The 15,612-nt window shown below is 41.3% G+C and overlaps 1 protein-coding gene across 3 annotated transcripts in view; it reads right to left on the reverse strand.

The window, feature by feature from the left end:
* The window catches only part of LOC124595488 (RING finger protein 17), a 485,726-nt gene that overhangs the window by 103,834 nt on the left and 366,280 nt on the right, over positions 1–15,612 (reverse strand). For all 3 annotated transcript variants that reach the window (XM_047134251.1, XM_047134250.1, XM_047134249.1), the window contains exon 17: positions 3,300–3,360. In XM_047134251.1, the coding sequence (XP_046990207.1) occupies positions 3,300–3,360 (61 nt within the window). The remainder of the gene's footprint in view (positions 1–3,299; positions 3,361–15,612) is intronic.

A 15,612-nucleotide genomic window follows, 5' to 3' on the forward strand; every position in this document is an offset into this window, starting at 1 on the left:
GTCAACAACTTCAATTATTTTTCGAGCTAGTGTCTAGAGCACGCCTCCAGGTGCTAACAGAGTAAAGTCTGGGAGATATGGTGTAATAGTTGGGATTGTACAGTGACGGTACCTTGTGGAAGGAGCAAAGGTGGTTCAGGGATACCTGCAGCACGGACGCAGGATGGGGTGAAGTAGCCATGGAAAATAGACAAATGGAAGCGTCAGCTGGTTGTAAAGCTGACCAGTTTTGAGAAATAGAAGGCACAAATAAACTATGTTCAAGGCTGTACAATAGTTCAGTGACACGAGGATTTTCATTTGAGAGTTAGATATCTTCGTGCACAGGGTGAAAAACAGGATGGACATGAAATTATGTCAGAAGCAATGTCTGAGGAATGGCAGTCAATTTTGAGATGAAATATAAAGATTTGTGGCTGGGATGTCTATTAACTGTGATCTGGCTGACAAATGGTTTGAGGATAGCATACACTATGACCAAAGCAGACGTGATCTGTGCTACAGGATGCTGCAAAAGCCACTTGCCTAATCCACCCACCCAGTACATGCTAGTCTAGTTCTGTCAAAGGCTTATCCTTTCCCATCACAGGCAGGGCCACATGTGAAAGCACCCACATCATATACCAACTCTGCTGCAATGTCTGCACATCATTTTATGTGAGCATCACCACCAACAAGCCATCTAAAAGGATGAATGGCCGTAGCTAAATGTGGCCAAGAGCTGAATTGAACATACTGCTGAGCACAAAAAAACACACGATCACTGGCTGCTTCAGAACCGTACCATCTGGATCATTCCCCGCAATACCAGTTTTTCTCTGCTGTGTATATGGGAATTATTTTTGCAACACATCCTTCATTCTATTAAACCTCTTTGTCTCAATCTCCATAACCCACTGTAACTACACTGTGTACCCACCACTCTCCCTTTCCTCTGCTCTGTCACACCCTCCAAATCCACTTTTCCACATTTTTGTCATCGTGTGCCACACGAACTCACCAGCCCCAATACCTGTGTGCCATATTCCTATCCTGTGCACCTGCTGCTTTTTGTCCCACATTCCAATCCAGAACAACTGCTGTCTTACTCCGAGCAGTTAGCCATCCTTTCCCAGTCCCTCCTCCCAATTCCAGGCTTTTTTTTTCCTCCCTCTACCCACCCCATTTGAGACATCCCTCACACATATTGTGTATAATAGTTAACATATTTTATATAGCTGGCCATAGTTTATAGTACTGTAATCCTGTTTATCTTTGCACTACATGTGTTACAAAGACTTATTCTCTTCACTGCAGCTCACACAGTAATGTTTTTATTTTATTTCACCACAGAAACAAAGTTTTCACACTCAGCTCACATGTTACTGTACAACTCAATGTTTGTTTAATAGTTACAAGAGCGGTACTGAATGAAATACATCTTGATAACAGATCTAATACAATGGTGAACAAGATAACAGCATTCAAAAGTATGACAAGCCATATGAAAGAGGGTTATGTAAGGTATAATAATAATAATATTAATAATAATAATAATAATAATAATAATAATAATAACAAACACTGAAGACAGCATATAAGGTTCTGAAATGTGTACACGTAAAGCACAGACAAACAGCATCTAACAAAGTGGAAGTTTCCTTCAATTACATTCCAAAACATACACATACACCATTAGAGCACAAGATTTGAATTTGAAATAAAAGTGGTTTTCTGTAAAAATTTATTGAAATATGTACCGATTTATTACGTAGACATCTGAAAATTATGGATGGAACAGCACATACAGTAAATGGATACCATGGCTTTAAGCCATATGCATACTCTTCCTGTGAAATTTACAGTAACAGTATTTCTTTGATGCAGCATTCAATTTTGGCCTTTAATGCTTGGATGGTATGTGGGCTTGTTGGTGTACACAGAAAGGTTCAGAAAACCCTACAAGAAAGTTTATCGATATTAAATTGCAAGATCTTGGTCTAGCCTGGTCATCAATATAGAGATAACATGATGAAAAAAAGATTTGTACAATAATGCCAATGTTTTATGGGCAGCAATGAAATTGGCACCGTTCTGCTGAAACCACATAGTATCTTCAAACTAAGGCTCAAAGAACTAGGTTATCGCATTACAGTAACATTCCGCATTTACCATTCATGCATTACCTGCATTGTTTTCAAGGAAAAATGGTCCGATGACTCCTCCAGACCACAATGCACACAGAATAATGACACATTAGCGATGCATTCCCCCTCATCTTCATTATTCATAAATCTTCAATTGGTGATTTTGGAGCATTATTTCCACCAAAAATTTGAGGCACTTTACAGATGTAAGCAACTAAATTTTCACCACTTTGTTAGTAATGTTTAACAATACCACTGCACTGTTTAATCGTCAGTCTACTAACTCCTATCTGCCTCCTACGGACGTGTCATAATTATTAACCTATCGAATCTAGACAGCCAAACCGGTGCACAATTTAAACCTTGTGCTCTTCCTGTAACTCCCTTTACTACTAAGATTCATTTAGTACCATCCCCTCCCCTCAGTACATATTTCTCAGGCCTCTGGTACCCAAGCAGAGGAAACCAGAACCTTCCATGTGAGGTGGTCCTCATTTAATACATTCATACACAGATGAAAAGGAAAAGTTGAGAGATTTGTGTTCCAGCAAACAGGGATCGATAACATGTACTTACTGGTCTCTTACTACACCAGGAAGAGTACAAATTGCTATCAACTTGAAGATAGTTCTAAGTCATGTGACAACACAACATAATGGAAGTTCAAATATTTTTCCTCTCACATCACTAGAAAGAACATATCTCTACTATAATATGACATCAGCTTAAGCAGTAAATATCAAAAACTGAAAAGAAAAGCACATAGTAGACACTAATGCAGTAATGGTAAAATGAGTATATTAATATGACAAAAACAGTAACAAATTGCTAAATAATGTTAACATGCAATGACATATCGGACCTAAAAACATTCTACTGTCAAAAGAGTGAAAATGGTATGCCAGCCTTTTAATGTACTTTCTTCTTTGCCTTGGGGGATTCTTAAACAAATGGTCACTAGTCTGTGGCTGCTGCAAAAAATTCATTCCATCACTACTCTGGTGCTAACTTCTTTATATCCCTTACTAAACGAATTCAGCTCAATGGTTACAAGGTCTAGCAAAATTCCAAATTAAATGTATTTTTAGAAATACACCATCCATAATCACTATGCAATTTTTACCACATTTCCATACAATACAACTCAAAATATAGTATTGAACTAAGTTTTACCTTGTGTGGAATAGTGTCCTGGACTGATACGCCTGATTTTGCATATTCAACAAGAACAGAGCTGTAACATACACCAAATGAAGTGAGTGAGTGACAGTACTGATAATAACAATAATAATAATGATAATAATAATAATAATAATAGTAATAGTGAACTATTTATTCTCACTGTTTATCATCTAATAAATTAATAATTAGAAATACATCTCAATCCATTGCTAAATATGGCTTATTACCAGTGTTTGCAGGTAATCAGCTACCCATCTAACCCACAAAACATTTCTGCCTATCTACAAGCCACTCTTGTCCTCAACTATTTGTCCTATAAATCACATCTTTCACATACCACCATCTATGACAGTAATGTAGCCAAGCATATCCTACTCCACTACAGCTAAAGAGCAACAGTGTTAAATATCCAATATGCTCAACCTTTGTAAAGTGCTCCATGTGTGCACATTAAGTGATATAGTATACTGTAAACACACTGGACCTGCAATTAAATCTAACAAACTTTGTTTAGTTACAAAGAGACAGAATGGCAGGCCAGTACTTTTCTTCAGCAGTCAATATTATTTCATTGTATTGCTGGCGCGCGCACGCGCTCACACAAACACAAACACACACACACACACACACACACACACACACTGCAGCTTTTTGGAGATACTAAGTTTCTTCCTCAAGGAGCAGAGAGGAACAGGCCACTCAGACTACCAGATAAGAGGGGACCCATATGTTATCTGGAAACTAAGATCTTTGGATACTGACGCTGTATTTTCAAAGGAATCTTCCCAGAACCTGCACTAAGTGATTTAGGGAAGCCACAGAAAGCCCACATCTGGATGGCTGGAAACATAACTGAAACCTGAACCTGCTAAAGGGGTCTTAACCACAGTGCCACCTCATTTGGTTGTTTGAACATCTGCCCTATTCACAGGTCTAGGCACTCAATTACTGACTTCCGTCCATTCCAAAATCTAGAGAAATTTGCAATTGGAAAACTTCCAGAGCAACGGGGAGATTTATGACAACTGTAGTTCAATATTTTGTAACTTTCTAGAATCATACTCAATGAAGAAACACTGGACAACGTGCACTGTCAAAAAAACGTACATTTTTTTAGTTGAAAAATAGTCTTTCACTACCAAGCTGGATTTTTCCTTGCCCTTGCATTCTTTAATATCCACAGTTTCTCTGTCACTCTTAAAGCTGCACCACATGTTTCAGCTGTTCACAACTGGTAATGGTCCGCCAAGCTTCATGTGGGGAATTGGTTTCTGTTTACAGTGCTTTCTTGAAAAATAATGGAAGGAGTAAAACTAATCATTCATCATATAGCTGAGGTAATGAGTGGTCAATAGGTACATAAGAAAACAAAACTTTCAGACGATTTCTTCATTCAGAGCTAACTAATGCAGAATAAACATTCGCACACAAACACCTGCTTGTTCACAATATCCTGTCCTGCTACAACGTACACGTTGCAAAAATGATAGTTTATTCAAGGATGGAAGGAAGATTGGGGTTTAATGACCCGTCAACACAGGTGATTACAGACAGAGCACACATACTGATTGAATCGAAGATGGTGAAGGAAATCTTCCATAATCTAGATTTGATTGGATCTATGTTGTGTAGAGCCACATCACTGTAGAGCAGTCCATTCCCCAGTTTGTGTTGCTGAGACACTGAAGAGCATTGACATGCAACCAAGATGTCCACATTAGTCAACAAAGATGGGTAAGCCACGTTAAGAAGGCATCAAAGACCAGTCCTAAAAAACAGTCTGAGATCATCAGGTTGAGGGATGGCCCATCAAGATACAGATCTGAATGGGGATGGACTGTATGGCGATAACAGAGATTCATAACACAGGTCTTGGCAGCCAAAAAATGGAAGCCACGAGTTAGAGCCCAAAATTGCACTCTGTGTATTGCTCCCTGCAGTCTGCGTTCAGCAACACCCAATGCAGAAAAATACAAATAAATGCAAAACTGATCCTCATACAAAGAGAGCGACACCGTAGGGCAGCACCAGACCACTGATAGCCACTAAAAACAGACACACATTCAAAACAGTACCCTGCAGATGGGTGGTGCTACAGGAAGTGCCAACCTGCACCTGAAAAGCACAGCATGAAAGGAAGTTTTGGATAAAAATCAGGAGTGGACTAGGGAAGCCTCACTCATGCAAGATGGCAAGGATGTGGTGGTGCCACTTGGTATCTTAAGTTATTTGCAGATCGATGAATACTGCAAGAAGGTGTTGATGCTGGACAAAAGTCATTCGGATAACAGAATCCAGATGGACTAAATTATCTGCAGTAACATAGCCTCAGCGAAAACCACCCTGGATCGAAGCCAAGAGGCCCCGGGATTCAAGGAGCCATTACAACCTTCGATTCACTGTATATTCAAGTAACTTGCAAAGTACTTTCATTAAACTGATCGAACAATAGTTGTTCATCTGAAGAGGCAGTTTAGAGCAAGTATATGACATTGGCTAGCTACTGATGAATGTTGAAGTATTTGGTCGTGCACCCGGTCCTGTCCAGGAGTCGTGTCAGGGTGGGGAGCAATTGCACTGGCGAATTCCCACTTGCTAAATGGGGCATTATAAGGCTCCAGGCAACGAGAAACGAATCATAAAGGGAGCCGTTACAGATGATGTTTGAGAAGATGGAACACAGGTGGATAGTGCATTGATGCAAGGTGAAATGCCGAGCAGAATGCTCTACAAACGCATCCAGCCTATTGAGGATGACACTATTTAGGGATATTCCTGGACACCTGCAGGACAGCAGCCGAAAATGCCCCTGATCTTTGGCCTTACCTGCAAAAAAGGAGTATGCAATCCTATGGCAGCAAAATTTCATTCTCAAATAACCCTTTCCTGGCATTTAATTAGATAATGGGCCCAGGCACGAAACCATTTAAAGGCAAGGTTATGGGCGAGAGATGGTTGTCCTTTGTAGTGTTGGAGGACCCGACAGCAGTCTTTGATAGTAGCAGCAATTTTGGGGAGAACCCGAAAAAGAAGAAATCACCAAAATAGCTGCCAAAAGGATGGCATCAGCGAAGGCCCACGGAGGAGGGCGTCTAAGCAAGTGATGTTGAAGAAAAGATAAGACGGTCAGAAAATGATCGTTGTTGCACAAATTGTCATGAAATCCCCATTAAACAGAGGTGCGGAATCTGAACTAGAGATGAAAGGATCAATGGTCGAGAAAGTGCTTAGTGTCACGCTAAAGTGCGTGGGGGCTCCAGTGTTGGAGAAACATAGATCAAGCACCGCACTCACAGAGGGTTATGTACGTTTAAAATCCCCAAGGAGAAGGAAGGGGAAGTGGGACCTGTCAAAGGATGGCAAGAAGAGCACAAAGTGTAGAAGGCTAGTCAGGGGGGTGGGGGGGATAAAGATTGCAAATCGTTACTGCAGAGTCTACATGGAACCGAGTTCAGTATGAAGAGGAACCAGGGAACTAACAATGTCTATGCTGATCAACATACAGACACCACCAGAGGCTCGCAGAGGGCCGATGCAGTTCTGGCAGAAGGCTTAGAAACCACCAAGAGTCAGCAAATGAGTACCCACAAAATTAGATTCCTGCAATATAACATAAGTTACAGAGTAGAGATAAGGAAGAGACTGCAATTCTGGAATGTACCCATTAGAGTTCAGTCGGAGGAAAGTAGTACAAGCTTCAGGATGGATGTCGATCGGGTCACAATCGGTCACCGTGCCGAGTCAGTGTCCATCACTGGTAAGTACGGAGTGACATCCATTAATGTAAGAGCACACCCTGATTGAGAGGAAGGGGGGATATGTCAGTTTGTTTTGTTGTTGCTTTCAAGTGCGAAACAGCTGAGATCATAACTTTAAATGGTCAATTACAAATGAATTTGAAGTCAGTGATACTCAAAGCCTAATCAACTGGAGTAGAGGCATAGCTAAAATGATCACTTCTCCTTTGAGGAGGTTGCTCAAATGGTTGAAGATTAAATTTCCTGTGCCATATTATTATGAGAAATAAAAAGTATACCACAAAAAATGGTTCAAATGGCTCTGAGCACTATGGGACTTAACATATGAGGTCATCAGTCCCCTAGAACTTAGAACCACTTAAACCTAACTAACCTAAGGACATCACACACATCCATGCCCGAGGCAGGATTCGAACCTGCGACTGTAGCGGTCGCGCGGTTCCAGACTGAAGCGCCTAGAACCACTCGCCCACACTGGCCGGCTAGTATACCACAACCTACAGCTTGTGCTGTATCTGCTAAATTATCTGATAATTCAGATGACAAACATACATTAAAATATAAATGGTCATAAAATCGGCACTGGGTAAAAAAAATGGCACACTGTCAATGGTTGGTTGTAGTAAGCACAGAGTGGTGTGCGATTTCCATTTAACAAATGACAGTGATTGAAAGGACAGCCTCCAATATGCAGCCTAGCTATAAGTATTTCCTTGCAATTCGAGGAACAAGTTGTAGGGAGGTGTTTAACTTCCTGGAGTTTGTTCTCATATAGAAAGAAGAGTGTTAATGCCAGAATGACACAAGGGAATCAGAGTGACACTAAGGGAATCATAACATAATACACAATTAAGAAGGTTGTGTTGTCAGATGTACTGGGTGGCCTGATAGAAAGTGGAAAGCTCTGCAGTAATTGAGAACTGATCTAGAAGTCAGTATAAAAATGTTTGCTGTCAATGACAAAGGTGCACTGGACCCCACAGTCAGTTTTAGAGCCATCAGAATAGATGAAGGTGCTGTCTCCAAGCTGCGTGCAAAATTCGAGAAACTTAAAGGGACAGGTCTACTCTAGAGTAGTGACCTTGGGAAGTGAACTAAGTCCAAGATGAACGTGGACCTCTACACAATGTCAATGTGGTGAAGGGCTCTCTCTAGAGCATTGCAGCTGTGTGGTCAATCCACATTAATAGTGCTCATGTACATCACTCATAATGCATGCACACTTGAAAGCACGCGGCTGACAGTTCATTCACGTGGTGTCACACTCCGCTCACTCACAGAGCGACGGGCAACAGTCATGTGGCCTTGCCATGCAGGTAAGAAACCACAGACTCCACCAATACAGTTTCAACACAACGTAGTGGCACTAATGCTTATGGTAAGTGTTCAAACACATTTAGAATTAGAATTTCTTTTTAGCTGTCAATTTTCCATGTTTTCTATGAAGATAATGTGCACTGTATACCTGAGTGTCACCAAGCGTTACCACAGTATAACAAAAATTAAAGGGATAACTGAATATTGAACATTATTGAAGTCCATTGTTTCAGTTGTGGAACTGCATATTTCTGTGAAATAGTAGCTGGTGAATTAATGTTCGCTTTCAGTCAGCTGCTAAAATCACGCTGACACTTCAACACATTTTGAACAGAACAAATTAAACAGATTTATACCAAAAGTGTGATGACAGATTATTACTGTAAACTTTGTTTATGATAAACTAAAAACTTCAATCCAGCTACACCGTATTCTTTTGTGAGTAAATCGAGCAAGTGAACTAGTAGGACTCATTATATTTGATAATACAGACAGAAAGAGGAAAACAGCAAAAGGTGTAATGGTGAGAGACGTGAATATTATTTGAATATATTTCTCTCTTGATATTATTCGAATACGTAGGTCACTCAAACAAATTTATTTGCCAATAAATTATCTGTAAATTAAATAATGAATAACATATAATGTAACTGTATTTTCTTTGTTTACGTCTTGTACAGAATTAGTATTTGTTCCTTTAGCCAGTGAGGTTCTGTTCTGTAAATACATTATCAAAGGTTTGTCCAGAAATGTGCCTTTGTGGCTCAATGGCTTAAGTTCCAGACTACAAGACTTAGACTTAGGGTTCGATCCTCGGTTGGTCCTATGATTTTATCTGATCTTACTGCTTCTTTTGCCTAAAACAATGACAACAATGCTAAGTCAAGTTGCACCATATTTTGAAGTATTTGTTGATATGTGGATCACCACTAGCTGGCTGTATCTGTTCAGAGGTGGGAGGAAGTCACGAGAATACCACCATGCCGAGTACCGTATTTACTCGAATCTAAGCCGCACTCGAATCTAAGCTTCACCTGAAAAATCGAAATCAAGGGAAAAAATAAAAAATTCCCGAATCTATGCCGCACCTGAAATTTGAGACTCGAAATTCAAGGGGAGAAAAAGTTTTAGGCCGCACCTCCAAATCGAAACAAAGTTGGTCTATTGTAATATGAGACACAATTTAGGTCGAATGAATGACGATACAGCTACAGTAGTTTGATTCGAGCAGTTAAGCTTTACCAGGTAGCCTTTGCTATGCGTCAGGTGCTCCGTCCGTATTTATACAGATACCCTTCCTTTTTCACGTGCTTCGTCTGGTTTGAATTGGTTGCTTATGTTTCTTTGATCTGATAAGCGCCGTTCTCTTTGTTATAGGTGTTTACGTCACTCTAAGCTGAAAATGCATTATTGTACTGTGTCATGCATTGTTTGATGCATTCTGATAATGAGTGTTTATGACATGTCGCCGCTCGCGGCATGGCTTGCTTTTGTGCGCACTACCGCCGCTTACAACAAAAAAATAGAGGAATTGTCTGATTAGCGAAACAATGGCAAGAGACTGGTAGTAGTTGTTACTTACACTGCTGCTTTCTTTGATAATGATCAACAAGAACCAAATAACAGACTGCATATGATAGATGTTCTGAACGAGAGTTTAGCTAAAATTTTTCTCCGTTTGAAGATCTTTGCAGACGGTTCTCGTGTACATTAAATTCTGCATAGAAATTAGTCATCTTAGATTTAAAAATCTAGTCAATTGCTGTGGTTCATTTCTGATTGTATCACTATTAGGCATAAGAATAATACGAATATAAACATGACATGATATGTATATTCTTCCGTATTTGCTGTTGTCTCACACTAGTTTCGAAGGTTATTAGGCAGACAGGGTTTAAATGAGGTAGCAGCAAATACGAAACAATACATGGCAAAATGTTTATATTCGTATTATTCTTATGGTGAAGAGAATACTGCATGTGATTCACAATTCATAAAAGTTCCTATTAGCAACCATCTCTTCTCACAGGTAGGAAAAAATTCAGAACGTAGAGTTGACCATATTGACAAACATCCCAAACAATCTTGCCAGTCGGATTTTCGTAGTACATTGAAATGCTGCTCCATTCGAAGATGAACAATACGAAATTTGTATTTACTTCGTTGGATAATGTATGAAAATGCAGTGGTCGAAACTCGGGGCGGAGAAAAAAGCTCGTGTTCCACCTTTTTTTTAAATTTATTTACTGATGCAGAGGTTTTGGCGCCAGTATTTATCTTTGTGCCTGCAAACCATGCCTGTGTAGCGCTGCATATATTCGACGGCAGGAGTTAGTTGTGGCGGCACCTACCAACGTTTTTCAGAACTTCCGCTTACTTTGCACTCGATTCTAAACCGCAGGCGATTTTTTGGACTACTAAAACCGGAAAAAAAGTGCGGCTTAGATTCGAGTAAATACGGTAATGCATTGCAGTGCTGAAACTAACTTTGAGCACAACTTTTCTTGATTTACAGCATAACAAATGGAACACAAAAATGTCTATAGGCGGACGGTCTCAGTGGTCTGGGGTCTAAGCACTAGGCAGCCGCAATATTAAGCAGCCAATTTAGTCAGCCAGCTGATGGTCAGTTTATGCAAACGATGAACAACGACTACATGTGTAAATTACTATTCATTACTCATAATCAACAAGTATTATTCTAAACATTATTCACCTATATGAATAAAAACACTTGTCCATCATCTGTGAATAAAAAGATTACAGATAAATCTGAAATCCAATTGCTTTTAAAGCTCCAATTCTTTGTCATTTATTAAACAAATTTATTTTTCATTTCTTTAAAATTAGTTTCCAGAACTCATCTAGGTACACAGGGCATTTGTGGGATGAAGCAGCTTGGTTGTCAGTGCAGTTGATGCAGCGGGGAGGAGGAGGTGGGAAATTTCCCTCATGAAACTGACACATTTGGCAGCATTTTTACAGGAAATGTGAATGAGTATGGTTATAATGCTGACACTGGTGGCAACGCAGCGGGTTCAGTATGTAGGGTCCAACATTGATGACTGCATATCCCGCCTTGATCTTCGAAGGGAGCTCCACTGGATCAAATGTTAAGAAGAGGGGGTGGGGTAGGCATGAATTCTGCATCAACCCTCTTCATAACTCGATAGGCTGTGGTTACACCCTGATCACAGAGAGAATGTTGTATATCTCCCTCAATCATACCATCAAGCTGCAGAGTGTACATATATGACACCACGTGACTAACACATTGTTCTATGAGCCTCTACATGAACAGGGTATCTGCAGAGGAGCATAGCTTTAAGCAGTTTTTGGTCTTGAAAAGCACCATCTGCCTCTAGAAGCAGAGTTCCATTGCATAATCGAGTGCAGGAATTAAGTGGGCCAGCAACTGTATCCTCACCTTTCTGAATGACGAATGGGTTCACTGCAGATAAGTTTAGACATTCTCCTGTGTGTGACACCACGAGGCAGCAGGGTGCAAACTGGAAGATTCATCATGTCTTTGGCCTTATTCCATTTCCACTTATTAGACGGAGTTTGTGCTAGATGGAGATGACATACTCATTGCAGGTGAATTCCCTGTGATTGCCAGGGTCTCCAATAGCACACTACTTCCATCTGAGAGCTCCCACAGGGTGGAGAACACCTATCTTACATGACCATGCACACCTCAGGTCACACCTCCTAAACTCCAGACAAAGCGACCATTTGGCAATTGGGAAGGTAACAGCTCAGGCATCACCCCTCCTTGGGACTGGCCTTTACCGGGGGTATGCATGAGCCCTACCTGTCGACCTGGGTGCTGCGGGTTACGCTTTACCCCACTGCCTTTTACACGCCAAATGCATGAGGCAGCCTTCAGGCATATGCATGGGGAGCAAGAAAGACAAAAACGGAGACCTGAAACGCCGAAGAGGAGGAAGGACTGAAGAAGTCAGAACAACAAGAAAGGAGAGAAAGAAAAAAGGAAATCCGCCTAAGGCTTCCGATACTTTTCGAAAGGTTTGGTTGCCTGATTATACATGGTCCTCAATGGAGGGGAGAAAGAATAGGAGGAGGATAGAATTGCAGTAAGTAAAAGGGGGAGAAAGAATAGGAGGAGGATAGAACTGCAGTAAGGAAAAGGAAGGACTATTGGAATGGCAAGGAACCTATGTGTGCCAAGCACATACTCACAAAAGTGTTGTGAATCTCCGGGAGGACAGGGAGGGAGGGAGGGGGTGGGGGCTGTGGCGGCATGTGGGGGGGAGGAATCTTGTCCCAAGGGTTTCATATCATCATCTTCTTCTCCTTCAGAGGGCTGGACGGGATATGATTGAGAGGACAGCAAGTTGCAGAAATAACAGGATTGAAAAGAGAATAGGTGGCCTTGAAGCCCACAGGGCTTGGGTCCCATAACCTACTCCAAGTAACAGGCTTCTTGACATGAAGATGCTGCTAGGAGGGGGTTCCTAGAGGGAGCTCCATCACCAGTGGGTGCTAGATAAGACCATTTCTTTTCTGGCCACAGAGAAGGAGCATTTCAGTGATGGGAGGTAAAGGAAACTGCTAGGGACGAGGAAAAGGAAGGGGGACAGGACAAAGGAAAGGAGGAGGAGGAGGAGGAGGAGGAAAGGATGAAACAGAAGCAAAGGTAGACGTTAAAGATACCGGGAGGAGACAGTCAAATTTCTGTCAGGTCTCAAAGTGGATACACGGCTGACACTTTTGAATTCATAAATGTTTCTTTCCTTTTTATAGGTCGCGCAATCTGGTGAATGAGTATAATGTGGGCCAGAACCACTCATGTCCTTGAGTGGTGGGGTGCAAGGACTCCCCACATGCAGAGGGTGGACACAGTCACCACAAATAGGATTCACCTCATACTGTGAAGATGTGTGACCAAAATGCATACACTGCACGTGGGAGGCAATATAGGGTGTCATGTCACAATGGTAAGCCATAACTTTGACTTTTTCTGGAAGGGTATCCTCCTCAAAGGTCAGGATGAAAGTGCTGGTATCAATACAACTGCCCTTAGGACCTCTCTGGATTCTCTGTACATCACACCATTGCACATTAGTCCGAGTTTCTCATTAGACTGAAGGAGGAGATCCCTGTGGAATATAATGCCCTGGGTCATATTTAAGGACTGGTGAGGAATAAAGTTCACCAAGAAGCCACAAAGTGCTTGCAAGCACAATGGGAAGCAGAGTTACTGGCAGGAGAGTTTTTAAAAAGTACGAAACCAGATGGCATCTTACTAAGTGAGTTGGCTTCATGACACTAACCTCTGATGGTTTGGTAAGTCTTCCCATCTGTCCTGGAACAAACCAAATAATGAGGACAGGGTTTCATCCCAAGCTGGCAGACCTTGCCCTCCTCCCAGAGGTTGGCCAGAACACGGATGGCCGAGGAAATAAAAGAAGAAGCAGAGAGAGAATCACTCCTGTCTGAAGAGACGGCTGTGCAAGAGTGGCCAGAAGTACGGAGCTTAGCACACTTTATGTGCTGAGTATCTGTCCTGGTGCCACTGACGGCAATCAGGGGTTCACCCCTTGAGCGCCACCCAGCCAGCACTGTGGTAGTTGGTGGGCATCCTGATGCCCCAACAACTCGAACAACTGCTCCTAGGCATACATGAGACAGTGATAGCTCAGGTAGCTCAGGAAGCATAGCCAGATGGGTACTCTTCGTCACATGGACTAGTTACATGTGCTAGTGACCTAGCAAGAAGGGTGAGGGCACTATGGTGGGGAAGAAGGGATAATGAGGAGTGATGAGGGGGGGCTATGGTGCGGAAGAAGGGAGATTGAGGAGGGGAGAGGGAGGGCTATGGTGGGGAAGAAAGGAGAATGATAGGGGTCGAGAGAGAGGGGAACCTTTGCGAGAGGCTGTAGGTAGGAAGTTCTTCCCCAAATGGCTCACACTCCGGAAACAGAATTTAAAAAGGGAGGTCAAAACCCAAGGATGGCCAGAAATAAAGGATGACACAAGACTGACAAGTAACAGCTGAACTGAGAAGGAACAGCTGAATCGATCTGTAAGACAACTGCCGTAGGAACTGAAAATGCAACATGTTATCCACTTTGAGAACAACTGCAGCGACTGTTTTATTAGCAACTACAATCTTGACAGACAATATATTCCTAATATCATTTGCACGCAACATGCTGTTAATAAAATGACAGCTGAAGTAATGGTTCTGTCTGAGGTGGCCATCTGTTATAGGCACTGAAAGCTGGCTAAAGCCGGAGGTAAGTTCGGCTGAAATTTTTGCGAAAAAACTAACAGTGTTCTGAAAGGATAGGCTAAACACAGTTGGTGCTGGCATGTTTGTTGCTGGTAGAAGTAGTTTATCTTGTCACAAAATTGACGTAGGTGGTATCTGTGAGTTAGTAAGGGCAGAGGTCATTCTTGGAAACGGGAATAAAATAATATTTGGATCATTTAATTCCCAATTCAGAAGGTACAACTGCTGAAAGGTTCAAAGAAAACTTGAGTTTAATTTCAAACACGTACCTGACTCATACAATTATAGTTGGTGATGACTTTAATTTACCCTCGATATGTTGGCAAAAATATATACTTAAATCTGGACGTATGCATAAAACACCATCCGAAGTCAAGCTAAATGCAATCTCTGAAAATTATTTCGAGCAGTTACTTCATGAGCCCACGTGAATAGTCAAGACTTGTGAAAACACACTTGACCGATTTGCAACAAATAATCCTGAGCTAATAACAAGCATGAAAATGGATACAGGGATTAGTGAACACAGATCTGTCATAGCAAGGTTGAATATTGTAACCCCAAATCCTACAAAAATAAACGAAAAATATACCCATTCCAAAAACAAATAAAAATTCACTTGACGCCTTCCTGAGAGAGAATCTCCACTCCTTCCAAATTAAAAATGTAAGTGTAGGACAGATGTGGCTTGAATTCAAAGAAATAGAATCGGCAGCAATTCAGGTATTTATACCAAATAAATTAACAAATGATGGAGCTGATCCTCCTTGGTACACAAAACGGGTCAGAACATTGTTGCAGAAAAAACGAAAAACATGCCAAATTTAAATGGGTGCAAAATCTCCAAGATTGGCAATCTCTTATAGAAGTTTGAAATTTAGTGCGGACTTCAACGCGAGATGCTTATAACAGTTTCCACAATGAAAGTTTGTCTCAAAACCTGGGAGTAAATCCAAAGGGATTCTGGTCG

Source organism: Schistocerca americana, chromosome 2 (genome assembly GCF_021461395.2).
Source record: "Schistocerca americana isolate TAMUIC-IGC-003095 chromosome 2, iqSchAmer2.1, whole genome shotgun sequence".
NCBI classification, from domain to species: Eukaryota; Metazoa; Arthropoda; class Insecta; order Orthoptera; family Acrididae; genus Schistocerca; species Schistocerca americana.